This window comes from Vidua macroura, chromosome 5 (assembly GCF_024509145.1).
Source record: "Vidua macroura isolate BioBank_ID:100142 chromosome 5, ASM2450914v1, whole genome shotgun sequence".
Taxonomy (NCBI): domain Eukaryota; kingdom Metazoa; phylum Chordata; class Aves; order Passeriformes; family Viduidae; genus Vidua; species Vidua macroura.
In genome coordinates, this window is record NC_071575.1 from 59,835,060 (window position 1) to 59,849,068 (window position 14,009).

The window sequence follows — 14,009 nt, forward strand, 5'->3', positions numbered from 1 at the left end:
GGCTCAATGCTCCTAAATTAGTAGGGTGCAATTAAAAATACAACCTAAAAATTCAAAGTACTCACTTTCTCTTCAATCATGCATCTTTCCTTGAGCCACTGGTTTAGTATTTCATCCTTAAATGCACCAGTGTTCCCAACTGTACTCTGTTGAATTTTGGCAATTGTTGTAGCATCTTTCACAATTTCGATCATTCCTTAAGAAAATACGGAAAAGATTAGAAGAAGTTATTAAATTTTTATCAAAGCATATTAAAAATACTCAAAATTAAATTTTAAACTGTGTTTAAAAACCAACTGCAGATATTCATAGACTGTGAACAGAAATTTATTTGACAAGGAGCAATGGTTCCTGTTCATTCCCAGCTGAAACCAGCCAGAGTTCATAAAGAACCTGGCATCAAAACTCCTCCTCTATTAAAATGGATGTATCACATGATGAGTGGGGACCTGCTGCATAAGGCTTTTCCCAAGGAGAGGAAATATTCCTGTCCTGATCCTGATTCACATTTTCCCCAGCTTCTCTCCAACTTCACAAATATGAGGCGCTGAAGAAAAGCTTTCGTTTTGCTGCAGTCTAGGGATGCAAGGATTGCCAGGGCTGTGACAGAGGAATCGAGCTGGCTCTCCTGCAGTAAATCCAATTTAAGCGTAACTGTGCATATACACAGAAAGCTCAGAAATACCAGTGCACAGCGAGGTACAGCAGTGGGATTGCTCGAGGTGCTGCAAGGTGATTGCAGTGGGAAAGCTCTGGTTGCCAGGGCCATGGGGTCTGTCCCAAAACTGAACAGAGCCTTGCCAAGGCACACTGGCACATCACAGCAATATGGCGCAGAAACAGGGCCTTGTCCTGTTCGTGCCAGCATGGCATGTGACAGAGAGGAAGCTAGGGGGAAATGCAGAAACAGAGGCTGCAACACAAGCCTGCACTGTAGCCAAGACTAGCAAATGCAGTCCAGACTGGGCATGACTATATGGGGGAAAGTCAGATTTTAATTGAATTTATTTGCTAATTGGAATTTTTTTTTCCTCTGGTTCAAGTTCAACAGCATCTTCTAGCTTCAGCTCCAGTTCAGAGATAAGCAAGTAAACAAAAATATCTGTTTTTCTCCAAAGCAATTCAAAGCAGCTTCTGAGTTGGTTTCAATTTAACTCTGTCTGAACCAGATACATTTCTTTCTATTCATAATCCCACCCTTTTGCAATTACTGAATTATGTGCAAATTCTCCTGTAACAGAGTAACAACACAGCAATCTCTTCCTGCCCTCTCTGCATGCCTGAATTCAGGGCTGTATACCCCCTGGAGGTATTTTCTTCTGTCTTTACAGTGGCCTGGATATGTTTGCCATAAAACTATTGTGGAAATATGACCTTCAAAACCCACCACCAAGACCACCAACTTAAAAAGCTTTGCATTTTGATCTCTGCTTGTCAAGCTGCTGTTTTTCTCCCGGGTGTGAGCTCCAGCTCCCATTCCAGCTGTTCAAAAATCTTTCCCTGCCTGTGCTCACAAATCTCCCTCTACCGGCCAACAGCTCCTTGATGGCAGGGGAGCAGAGCTGGCTCTGGAGGTGGGACAAGGATAGCAGTTCTCAGCTGGGCTGCGTTCAGCTGGGAGGGAGTGCAGCAGGAAATGCATTATGCAATGTGTTTCTGAGGCTCTGTGGTGACTCTTCTAAGAGACAGCTTGAACTTCTTAATTTCGGCAGTAATGCTGCACAGTAAGTAGTGATAATTGCCTCACAGAGCCAGGAACATATGGACATGTCAAAGGGAGAGAGAGCAGGGTATGACCTTTTACCAGTGATACAGAGAAAAGAAAGTTCATCCTACAGAGGTTTGATGGGCAGCAGCAGTGAAGAGGACAGATGCTTCCAAAATGACAAACTGCACTGGATGCAATGTCTTTAACAGAATGAGAATGCTCTATGCAGGAGGAGGTGCCAGCCCCAGATGTAAGACACCTGTTTCCCTGTGCTCAGTGTAGAATGGGGTACTGTCCTTGTGTCAATACACAGAAACTGCTCAAGTTCCATGGAAGTATTAAGAGGGAGGGAAGAAGCAGTCTGGAAGAAGACCACATGTGAATACTGTGAAAGAACATTTGCATGCCACTACTCTTTGGTTCTGTTCCAAACAAGCATAAGCTCTATATCAAAGTGTGCCACATTGGGCATCACTAATTTAGGCTGCAGGTATTCTCAGCAAACCAAGCAGGAGTGTTAATATGATCAACCATGCCCCTACTGTGGTGCTAAAAGGATGCTAAATTCTTACATCTCTCCCATGCCTATAGGAAAATCACATATTATTTCCTTGAGACAGAAGAATGGGGAATCAATTAAGAATTCATGAAAGAATAACAGAAATCTGTAACTCAAGTATGAACCTGCTAGAATCACTGGCAGAATTCCTCCTTCTTCCTTCATTTTTTTAATACATTACATCGCCTTGAGATAATTTTACACAAAATTAAAACAGATCTTAAAAATCTCACTAAAAAATTAGGTTTAACATCTCTAAAGAAGAGAAACTCACGGACTTGCTTATAGTTACAGTTAGCATTTTGATGTACAATTTCCCATTTACTTTATTATTAAAATTCTAACAATAAATATTCAATTTTAAAACATTTATATTAGGAGAAAATAAACTCTCTTATGTCATGCTACCAGGTATTTTATCAGTGAGTTTGGGTTTTTTGCATTGCTGAGATATCCTGAAATCAAAAGGATGTTAAAAATTTTTATGTGGCAATGGATTTTAGAGAGGAAGTACATTACGTAAGTGTATTAAAGAGTTAAAAAGAGTCTTAATTTTATTGGGATTTCTTACTTGATTTCTTTCACCACAAGTTCTGAAAAATTGATCATCTCTGCTGCAGGAACTAATGCCTAGTGAGAAATATTACCTGAGTATCCTGTTAAGTAATGTTATTGCTTCTATGTGGTATAGGGTATGAAGCTTTAGGTCAGGAAAAAATATAAATATTTTGCTTTTTATTTTATTCCTATCAACACATTAAAATACATCTTGAATAAGTCACTCACTCTCACTGATGTTTCATACTAAATATCGTTATTAAAGAGGAGCTTGCAGCACAAGCCAAGCCTTGCACAGGAATCACAGCCAGTAAACAGCTGCGCTACAGCGCAAGGAAGGGCAGAAACCACTGCCAAGATGCAACCAAAGGCTGCTCACAGAAAGTGTAATAATGTGCTATTTACCTCAGGACTACAGCACTTATTAGAATAGTTCTCCCATACACATCTGTAAATATGGTATTTTGAATTTCTAATCACAGTATGATCACATACCTATTTTGTTCCCTGTGGAAATGCAACCATATGGCAACAAACAGAGGTCCAAGGATTCTGCTTCCCAAATGGATTCCATAATTCGAAGAATCTAGTAAAAAAAACGTAAATGCTAAGTTATTTAAAATTATTTGAATATTACAGATTACTTGTACAAATAACACTACCCAGACTTCTAAGATGGGGCTAAACTTACTTTGCTATCTGATTAAGAGATAAATAGAGAAAGTGTGCAGCCATTCAAAATAATCAGTTATAGAACCAGTGTTTATATTTCTTCATCTGTTCTGCAACCAGGAAATCTTTACTTTTCTATAAAGTATTAATAAATATATTGCATGATTTCTACATAAGGTGAGATTGAATGTGTTAGCAAGCATGCCCACTTTTCCCCATTAATACTTCCAAAAGTCCTAACAAACCAGTTGTCTGAAACTGGAGTGATGCTAGCAACTGATTTTTCATTTGTTAACTTCACCCATTGCATAAATAAATGATAAAAACACTTAATCAGAGAAACAGGCCATCTTACACTAAGTGAGATTTTGTCTCTAGAACACCAAAATGTGAAATATGTATGGCATATGGCAGGAAAAGCCAGGGTAACAGTATGCACTGTGTCTGGTTGCGATGAAGCTCCTTTTCTTCAGAGCAGCTTGTCCTATGCTGTGGTTTAGGGGGTGACCAAAGCAGGGCTGGGAACACACTGATGTCCCAGGGTCTCAGCTGAACAGCGTCTGCTGAGTGCCAAGGCTGCCAGTTTCTCACCCTGCCTGTGACTAGATTGGGGTGCACAAGAGTTTGGGAGGGGACACAACCAGGCAGATACCTGAACCAACCAAAGAAATACTCCATGCTGAACAATGTCATGCTCAGCAATAAAACAGGGAGCAAGGGGTTATGTAGCTTAACCATCTTCTGTGCAGGGACTGGCTGGGAACTGGTCCACCCATGGGATGTGGTGAGTGACTGCCTTAGCACCACATGTTTTGTTTTCTTCCTTTGTTCTTCCAATTCTCCTTTGCTTATTAAACTACCTTTAGCTCAACTCACAAGTTTTCTTGCTCTTCCGCTTCCTCTTTTTCCATCCCACCAGGGTTAATCCATAACACACTAATATAAAAAGCTGTACTATGACAAAGATGATCCAGTGTTGATGTCAGCCTTGCCATACAGAGTTTTAAATACAAAAGAAAACCTCACATTTCATATGGACAGTGAAGACAAGGTATACACACTTTGGAAAAGCAAAATGATTTAAATATATTTTAAAATATTCATGTTATTCTTTATAAGGTTTAGCTCTCATACCTGTAAAATTAGCATGTCCTGACGGAGGTCATCTCCATGTTTGAAGATGATGCCTATGGTTTCATTTGACAAAGCTGTTGGATCTGCACATTTAAATTCAAGCCAGAGGGGCTTCTTCTTGGACGCCATTACTTTACATTTTTCTATCTGTGAAAGACATGTTTACTGTATGCCAACATCAAATCAAGAAACCTTTTTAACAGCACCTACAAAATAGTTTACCAACCTCCACTCAGTTATACCACAAGCAACACACTAAAAGCACATGTAAAGGACAGAGTTCAGTTGCCACACAAACCCTCCTGAACCTGCACAACTTTAACCACTGTCCATGAAAAAGGAAAAACTGTAAATTGACTCTCCAAAACTGGATTTAGCTTGGAAATCTGCTTCAGACAAATTTAAAACAGGAATAGAGACTCGGACAAAACTGGAAAATACGGGCCTTCACAACAGCACTTTGACAGGTGCTTTGCAAAACCAGAACATAATTATTGTCCGATGCAATTTACCACATCATCCACCCTTCTGACTTCTGTCAACTACATTCCAGATTGCTTGATTTGATTCCCTTAGTGAATTGTTCAAACTCATGGGGGAAATGGCATTTTTGAAACTAATTTAATGTAATCACTCCTAAGATAATAGATTCCCCATTTAGTTTTATTACATTTCCAATACTGATAAATTCAGAACTGAAACTGCAGTGTTTCAAATGTTTTTTTCAGTTATTATGGCTAAGACAACTGTAGTAGGTCTTACTTTCTATTCTGGAATTCCTGATTCATTGTTGAACATTACTATGTACAATAAAGCCATCTAAAATTAAAAAAAAAAAAAAAAAAAACCCAAACAAATGCACGTCAGTGTTTGAGAGCAGATGGAATTCATGATATAGGAGTATTTTAGTATATTCATGTTTCATCTACTGAAATTCTGAGCCTGCAGTTTAAAACAAAATAGTTTTTACCATCCTTATTTTCAAAAATGAAAGAACTTTTTTAATCTTTGAACTTACTAGAAACTGTGATTTTGCTTCTAATATTTGGTTTAGACTTAAAAAAATTTAGGTTTTGAAGATTATGGACAAATAGTACTTGTTAGAATGAACATTAAATGAAAGCTTAGTTTGTTTTACCAAATGTTTTTATTCATATAATTTGGAAAAATTATATCAATAATTTCAATATATCAATAATCAATCATCAATTTTTGGACATAGCTACCTTCCTTTGTAAATCTATTGTTTCATTCATCTAGGAAGGTCCTGGTAGGACTGAATACTTCCTAAGTGAAGGAAAATTAGAAAATCCAGAGAAATTTTTTTTATTTCAAAACCTACTTTCTGCCAAGCTGTTGATGATTTCTGTACCAAAAAAAAAAAAAAAAAAAAAAAAAGTATTTAAGAAGTCATAAATTATTTCTGAATAAGAAATGTCGTCTGTCTTGGCTTCTGTGCTGACAGTGCTTCAGTCATGCTCACCTGAGAGGTGGTTCATTCTCTCAGCTTGAAGACAGACTAGCTCATAGCCTGTCTCCTAAGGCACAGGTTTATTTAACAGAAACATGGCCATATCTAGACAATGCCTGAACATTTGGCAATTCCTTAAATTGGATGGTTTGTCTGTCCTTAGGTAGAGAAAATTAAGGGGTTCTTTCCTTGTAGGGTCCTTGCTGCACATGAAGTGAGTCCAAGGATCTCGACTGTGCTTCTTTACCCAGACCTCACATTACATTTTATTTGCATGATACAATTTCCTCTAACTACACATCTGCTGATCTATCTTTTTTAACTCTGAGTCAACATACACAATTGCAATCTCACCACAAAACTGAAGGCAGCAATATAGAAAAACCCAAGTGTTTCTTAATGTATTTCTAACAAAATCATAATGTACTTTCTAACAAAACCAACATAGAGATACTGAAAAATCAGAAATAGCTGAGGTAGACATTTTTGTCAGTGTGATAAAGGTCTGGACCCAAATCTTAGTGACAGATATGAATCAGGGTAAGACAGAGAAAATAACTGGAAGAATGGAAACTGAATATCCCACAGCCCCTGAATCAGATAAAAGTTTTATACAGTTATTTAATTTCAAAAAGAGAATCAGCTACCTGGTTAAATCTTGTATTCAACTAATGGAAAAAGTATAATTGCCACTTAAGTATTAGAATTTCACGGGTTGTTGCAATTTTTTTAGCACATGGTGGCATGTCATTACATTTAGAAAAATAGTAATAGCTCTGGGAACAAAAACCTATGGAGTCCCTGCAATGTCACTGTATCCACACAGAAAGAAGACCTTTAAACATATTAACAAACTTTTTACCAAGTGATACATACTTGCAAATATATTCTTTAAATGATTTGTAGAAAGTCAGAATATACTTACCACTAGTGCTCCTGCTCTTAGTCCAGGATCATATGGAACTCTAAAACTTTCTGGAAGTTTGCTGCCCTGTAATTTTTCAAGCTTTTGTCTCAGCTGTGCAATAACTGCAATTACAAGAAAGAAAACGCAATGAAATCAAACATTGGAAGGCAAAAAGGTTATAGGTAATCAAACTTATTAAGCATTATACTTTGGCTAAAAAGCTCCGTTTAGCTGCCATTTCAAATTGCTTTCCTCCTGGATCTCCTGATTCAAGGAATGGAGGAAAACTCTTTAACTTGCAGTATCACTGGCCAGGGTTGTTTCAGATACCTAAATGTAAAGTCTTCAAACACCTCAGAAGTCTTGTGCCTTCTCTGCAATTAGATATGCTGCACAGTAAGAGTTTACATTAAAATGTCAGCTTTTGTTTAAAAAACAAAACACAGTAGAATACACCAAAAAGTATTTTCCCTCATAACTGACAAGAAATGCAGACAGACTCATGGCTTTTGAATTCCTGGAATCAATTACTCTGTAACCATAAGGAGACAAACTACAGAGACACTGAATTTCCTACCCTCCTAAAACTGGTTTCACAGTACAGCCTTTTTAATCTTACATTCCTGTAAGAAGAAAATTTGCTGTATATTTATATGAACAAGAATTTTAATGTTCATACCTAAGTGCAATCTCTTAATTAATAAAACCTCAAGCTCCTGAATCCTCAACTCAGAATAGTACAGATTATACAATGCATGATGTATTTTGTTCACCTCAGCTGGTGAGTGTCAGCAGCATAAGCAATACACTGGCTATTACCCTGCATTAGGGCAAAGACGTGAACACTGTCCTAAAAGAAACCATAGCTGCACAGCAGAGGAAGCATATACATGTTAAGTAATTTTGGAGATAAAAATAAAAGAGAAAAAAAAATCATACTGATAAAGCTAAACATAGACCTGGATACTTAAAATAGAAGAACAGAATCGTAGATTAGCTTGGGTTGGACAGAGCCTTTAAAGGTTATCTAGTCCAATCCCCCTGCAATGAGCAGGGACATCTTCAACTCAACTTGCTCAGAGCCCCATCCAACCTGACCTTGAATGTTTCCAGGCATGGGGCATTTCTACCACCCTAGGCAACCTGTTCCAGTGCCAACACCCTCAGCATAAAAAAAAAAAAAAAAAAAAAAAAAAAAAAAAAAAAAAAAAAAAAGGCTTCCTTATTTGTAGTCAGAATCTGTCCTCCTTTAGTTTAAAACCATTTACCCTTGTCCTATGACTACAGGCCCTACTAAAAGGTTTGTCCCCCACCTTTCTTACAAACTCCCTGTAAGCACTGGAAGGCTGATGTTAGGTCTTCTGAGCCTTCTCCACCTTCTCCAGGCCGAACAATCCCAACACTCTCAGCCTTTCCTCACAGGAGAGGTGCTCCAGCCCTGTCATCATTTTTGTGACTCTCCTCTAGACTCATTCCAGCAGATCCATGTCCTTCCTGTCCTGAGTGGCCCAGAGCTGGATGCAGTATTCCACACGGAGTGTCAGAGGGGCCATGTAAAGGGGAAGAATAATTTTCCTTGACCTGCTGCCTATGCTATTTTTGATGCAGCCCAGGATACAGACTTTGTGGGCTCTTAGCGTACATTAGACAAAAAAAATCAGGACAGTTCAAATGCTGCTATCAAATTAAGGAAGTCAAGGCAAAAGAACTGGCTGGCAACTCACAGAACACAAATGTTACATCTGTCCTAGAGGGTTCTAGAAAAGAACTACTAGCAGTACCTGGTAACTAACATGGTATCTCTTCTGGTAAAAAATAAATCTGGCAGTGATACAGGGGAGCTAACAAGTGGACTTTAAAATTAGACACTTTACAAAAAAGCACTTCAAGAATCCCAAACCCAAACAAACAATAACACAAAAACAAACCGATCAAACAAACAAAAAAACCACCAAACCCTAACAACTCCACCCTGTCCCCTCAAAAGCACCTAAGTTGTAGAAACTTGGATAATTAAATAGCTTTCTATAATATAATTACAGGTTTCCTAGACAACTATCTAGGAAAGTTACTGTTTACAGTTTACTGTTACAATTTACTGGTAACTCAGTAAGTCTCCTCATTGTAATGTAATGTAATGTAATTTGAAAACTGTAAGCAAACCAACTGAAGCTACAAAAGATTAGGAATAGCAGATTTTAAGATGCAAGTAAAGGCACTTGCTACAACAATTTTCAAGTTGATCTGGCTTAAGAACAAGGTGCTATGCATTTTAAGTGATGAAACAGCTGCATAGACACATTCTTGGGAAACAAATAATCTAGCTCAGAGGGTGATGAAAGCAGATAATCCCATGCAAGATGTAATATTATGATCTTAAGAATTTATTTATTTCTTATTACTTGCTATCTTCAAATATACGCAAAGAGATTACAGTGAAAAGTGAAATAAACAGTTTGACAACATGTTTGCTACTGGAATAGTATGGAACAAATTCCTAGCAGGAAGGAATTTGTTCTTTACAGAAAATCCACAAACACTGGAGAAACGTGTATACAAGAATAAGATGAGACTGCATGACAGAATGAAATGAAACAGGATAAAACATTCACACTGAAAATATGAACAACAATAAACTTAGAAATGTTGGGACAAAAAAGAAGCAATAACCCACAGAATAAATTTTAGGATATACATTTTTAAAAATATAAGAAATAGAGGGTGCCTGTAGAAAAAAATTATGTCCTCAATAATCAGAGAATAAATTACATTAGATATAGCATTTATTAGGACATTCCACAGTTTCAGGAAGCCTTATTCAGTGAAAATGTCAATTATATAAGTCATCTTTCAGTGTTCTGCTGTACATTATATCCAAAGATTCTTTAACTTCAAAACCTGGTGGGTGTTAATATGACTGCTTTCTCTTGAAGCTTTTTCTCTTTGCCCACATATCCTTCAAAGATAATGTATTATGGAATCCACTGCTCTTACAGACATGTACATCTGCAAGTTTGTATAGTTTCTTTCTAAAATATGCAATTCTGACTAAATACATTTTGGTTATAGAATATTTTAAGAAAAATTTAAGAAGTTGTTTAGAAACAGTGTTTTATATGGGGCTTCAGTAAGTCCCTTAACTCACATTATGTGGTAACATAACAGATTTTACACTATATATTGAAGAATAAATGCATATTTCCTTCAAATCTCTCTTGAAACACCACCACAGTCACTTCTGCATAACCAGAGTGGAAAAGCTTTCCAATTCAAGGACTTCCTGGCCTGGAGCATACCAGGCTGAACACACAGGAAGAGGTGTTCTCTCTACAGCTTTTAGAATTTTAATATTGTCATACGTCCTCTCACACTTACTCCCAACACCAAGAAAGTAACAGGAAGGAGGATAAAGAAGCTTTTAAGAAAGTTGTGGGGGGGAAAGGCAGGCAGAACCCAGAGGTAAAGAGGCATTGCATAACCCTACTGTGGCTTCCAAAGCAGTGCTTGCAAGAACTGGAAATAACAATGCAACATCTGTCTCACAGAGCTCCTCAAAGACATGCCCTGTATATTCACGCCTGATCCACCAGCTACTTCCATGGCATAGCAGAGGCTGCACTGGGCTCCTCCCTGATCTTCCTGCCAAAAATCTTCAAGTTTAGAGGAAGGCTGTATTTCTTGGCAAGTGTCACTTTTAATTTCCAGTTGATATTTGTGAATTTTTTCAGCACCGGCATTCAGCTACTGTACAAGAACTTATCTGTTTCCCAGATGGCATGGCAAGAGGTTCAAGAAGATAAGCAAAAGCTTGGGAAAATACTGGGTATCTAGAACATTGATATTCTTCCCCTTTTGGGGTGAAATGAGCAAACAAATCTATTACTGGTTCAATCATTATTAACTTACACTCACATTTTAAAGGAAGTAAAAATCATACCCTCTGACAGCAATTTATCCACAACTTTTCTTAATGAACAGTACAATTTGCTGCCCAGCTTTTCACACCCAAGGAGAAAAAAAAATATTAACAACAAAGAAATGCCTGTTAGCAAATACCTTGAGAAGTAACATCATACTTTTCTGCAGAAACTGATTTAATCTCCATTGTGACTTTATGTAGCAATTCAATTACTTGAACCTGCTTCATGAAATCGTGCAGCATTGCTTTTCCACAGCCCCTAAGGTAGGCTTCAAGGATGACTGCAAATCTCTGTTGGTAGTGCATAGACTGGGCAATTTCGCTTCTTAAGAACCAAAACAAGAAGTGACCAATTCTTTTGTTCTACAGGTAAAGAAAAACACTATAAATTAGCATTCATTTCTTGACAAAGGGTTTTAATAATGCCAGCAACCTTAGCATAGGTTGGCTATATTTTGAAGTACTTACTCTCAAACCACGTTTCAGCAAAAATCTGGCTAATGCGCTGTCATGATATGGCTCAAATTTCACAGCCTGAGTGATACAAACATAAAAGACGTTGTTAAAACATTTAAGATCCCACTGCTTACACTTAACCAGTGACATCTAGAGAACACATTGCTGCTGCAGGAGTAGAAAATGTGTAACAAAGCGGGTCTTTTTGAGGCTTCTCTGTCTGATTCAAGAAGCACATTTTGTTTGCAAAAGGCTCTTTCCAGGTTTATTATTAATGTGACAACTCTCTAACCAGAGAGTCCAACCTGAGCATATGCATAAAGCAATGTCATTCTTGGCAAAAATCAGCAAGATCAGAAACCAGTTTGCAGTATGACTGATACTGAGAATGTTTGAAATGATTACTGACAGATGGAATAATGTATTTATAATAGCTCTTTAATAAAATGTTTCAATAATAAAATACTGGTTTTGGTCAACATCCACTACTTCGAGGGCACAAGGATTCACTGGTGAGTTCCCCAGAAAAAACAGGATACAGGAGCAGCTTTTCAGAGCACTTACCTGGCCTTTATGCTGTAAATGAATGACAGAATAAAAGCTCTGATATACATCCTAGAATAATGAAGTACAATTAAGAGGAAGACTTCACCAGAGCTTTTTTTTTTACTGACTATGAAAACAGAAGTATTTTTTCTCCTTCAAAAGCTGCTCCCCTCCACCCAAGCCCACAGACATTTCCAAGCTACTGCCAAAAAAGGAGGTGGGAGGAGAAAGTCAATAACTATTTTCAAGTGCCAGTATTGGAATTTTTTTTTCTTATTCTCTCCTCCATCCCAGGAACCAAGATAATTGGTCTACCAGAAAACCATCACATTTCCAGATTCTGGGTAGTACCAGGGAACTTCTTGACTTCAACTAATTTTTTCAGTAGCTTCTTTCATTTTGCTTGAGGAATTCAAGCTTACAGAAGGTTTGTATTCAGATTAATGGTGGAAAAAAGTATGCACTTATATCCTATGGCAACAAAAGAGAAATAAGAAGCATACAATCTATGAATCAGAGTCACAAAATCCCTGTCATGGACTGAGGGGGTTGGTGAATGGCTTCAGGTTCTGGAAATAAGAGTGCCAGGAAGCAGCCTGTAGGAGATTAGGGGGAAACAAAGGGATGCGCAGAGAGCTGGGTGCATGTAGTATGCTCAGCTTTCAGAAGCAACAAAGTATGCAAACCTCTAGCAATAGTTATTCAACAGAATATAATGGCTCTTTCAAGATCACTGCAGTCTGCAGCTTGCAAAGAAGCAACCAAGCCATCAGCAAAGGTCTGCTAAATTCATCAAACCAATAATAGTTTTATAAAGTCTTACAAGTACTGTGGCACATAGTTGCATTTTTATTATTAAAATTTCAACATAATTTCTGAAATGTAAATCATACTGTGGGTTTAATCAAAAGAAAAAAAAAAATCAAGTCAACTTTCCAATGAAGCAACTTATAAAAATGTCAGAAAGACACGTTCTTTCTAGCTGCTGGCTAAGAGACAGACAAAAAAGCCAAGCACCAGACTTGCGCTTCTCCTGTATCATAATTCTGCAAGAACTGTCTTGACTGTCTCTGCAGTACTGTTTTATATCCCCAAACAACATCATCTTATTTAGGAAAGACAATGAGAATTCACAAATAAAACAATATATAGATCCTTTTACTTTGTGTATGAGATTATGAGGCATGAGGGGTTTTTAATAAAAATTAATTTTCACTGCAGTAAGGTGCCCAAAAGCAATATTATCACATAAATTCAAATGGATTTTCTTCCAGTTCCAAGAAAGCCTATTATAAACCTCACTCTGGTATATACTGTGCCTAATGTTCACATAACCTTGAAAAGCAAGTTAAGACTGAAATACAGCCAAACAATCGATCATTACTTCAAAGCAAAACCTCCTTATTGAACTTGCAAATATATTTTAACATAAAACAATATTAAAAAATGTATTATGACTATCCTTATTGAGCTGAAGATTTAGATAATTATTTTTAACAGTCCAGCCCTTTTTTCTTCACAAAGTCAAATATCAACTTCTGCACAGCAACAATAAAAGCTGGCCATTAAAAAATGTCTGCTAGTACTGACCTGTGTGTACTTTTTCCTTGTCAGTTCAGCAGAGGCCTTTACTCACTGCCATATACATGCAGTACAGCCATCAGTGTTTATCTTACAAAGAATTTTGTTGCATTTTAACTATCTTATCCATGGTTTATCAACTGTACACAGAAGAACAGACATTATAGGAAGCTCAATAGGTTGATTTATGGTGTGGCTGCTTCAATTAGAAATAACCTGTGGGGAAATAAAATGCTTGATTTCTAACTCCACAGAGGATAAAACGGGAATATCCTGTGCAGAGTGAAATAAGCCATAGAGCTTTCCTAAAGGTGTGCATTTGAAAAGTGACACCATTTGCAGAAGAGATGCATCCACTGGAGCAGAGGAATGGCCAACATCCATTCTCTGAAAAATGTATATTTTAAATACACTGTCATACCAAAATTTTGCTGCAGAATCCTGACAGCTTATGCTCCATAGTCAGCTAAGAAATAAAGACAAGGAAAGCAGCAGAAA

At 37.4% G+C, this 14,009-nt stretch overlaps 1 protein-coding gene across 1 annotated transcript in view; it reads right to left on the minus strand.

The window, feature by feature from the left end:
- Positions 1-14,009, minus strand: part of PIK3CG (phosphatidylinositol-4,5-bisphosphate 3-kinase catalytic subunit gamma) — a 33,097-nt gene that overhangs the window by 9,442 nt on the left and 9,646 nt on the right. Inside the window, exons 3-8 of the mRNA XM_053977930.1 lie at positions 11,397-11,462; positions 11,066-11,291; positions 7,028-7,131; positions 4,632-4,778; positions 3,321-3,411; positions 66-196 (exon numbers count right to left, since the gene is read on the minus strand). Coding sequence (XP_053833905.1) covers positions 66-196; positions 3,321-3,411; positions 4,632-4,778; positions 7,028-7,131; positions 11,066-11,291; positions 11,397-11,462 — 765 coding nt within the window. The remainder of the gene's footprint in view (positions 1-65; positions 197-3,320; positions 3,412-4,631; positions 4,779-7,027; positions 7,132-11,065; positions 11,292-11,396; positions 11,463-14,009) is intronic.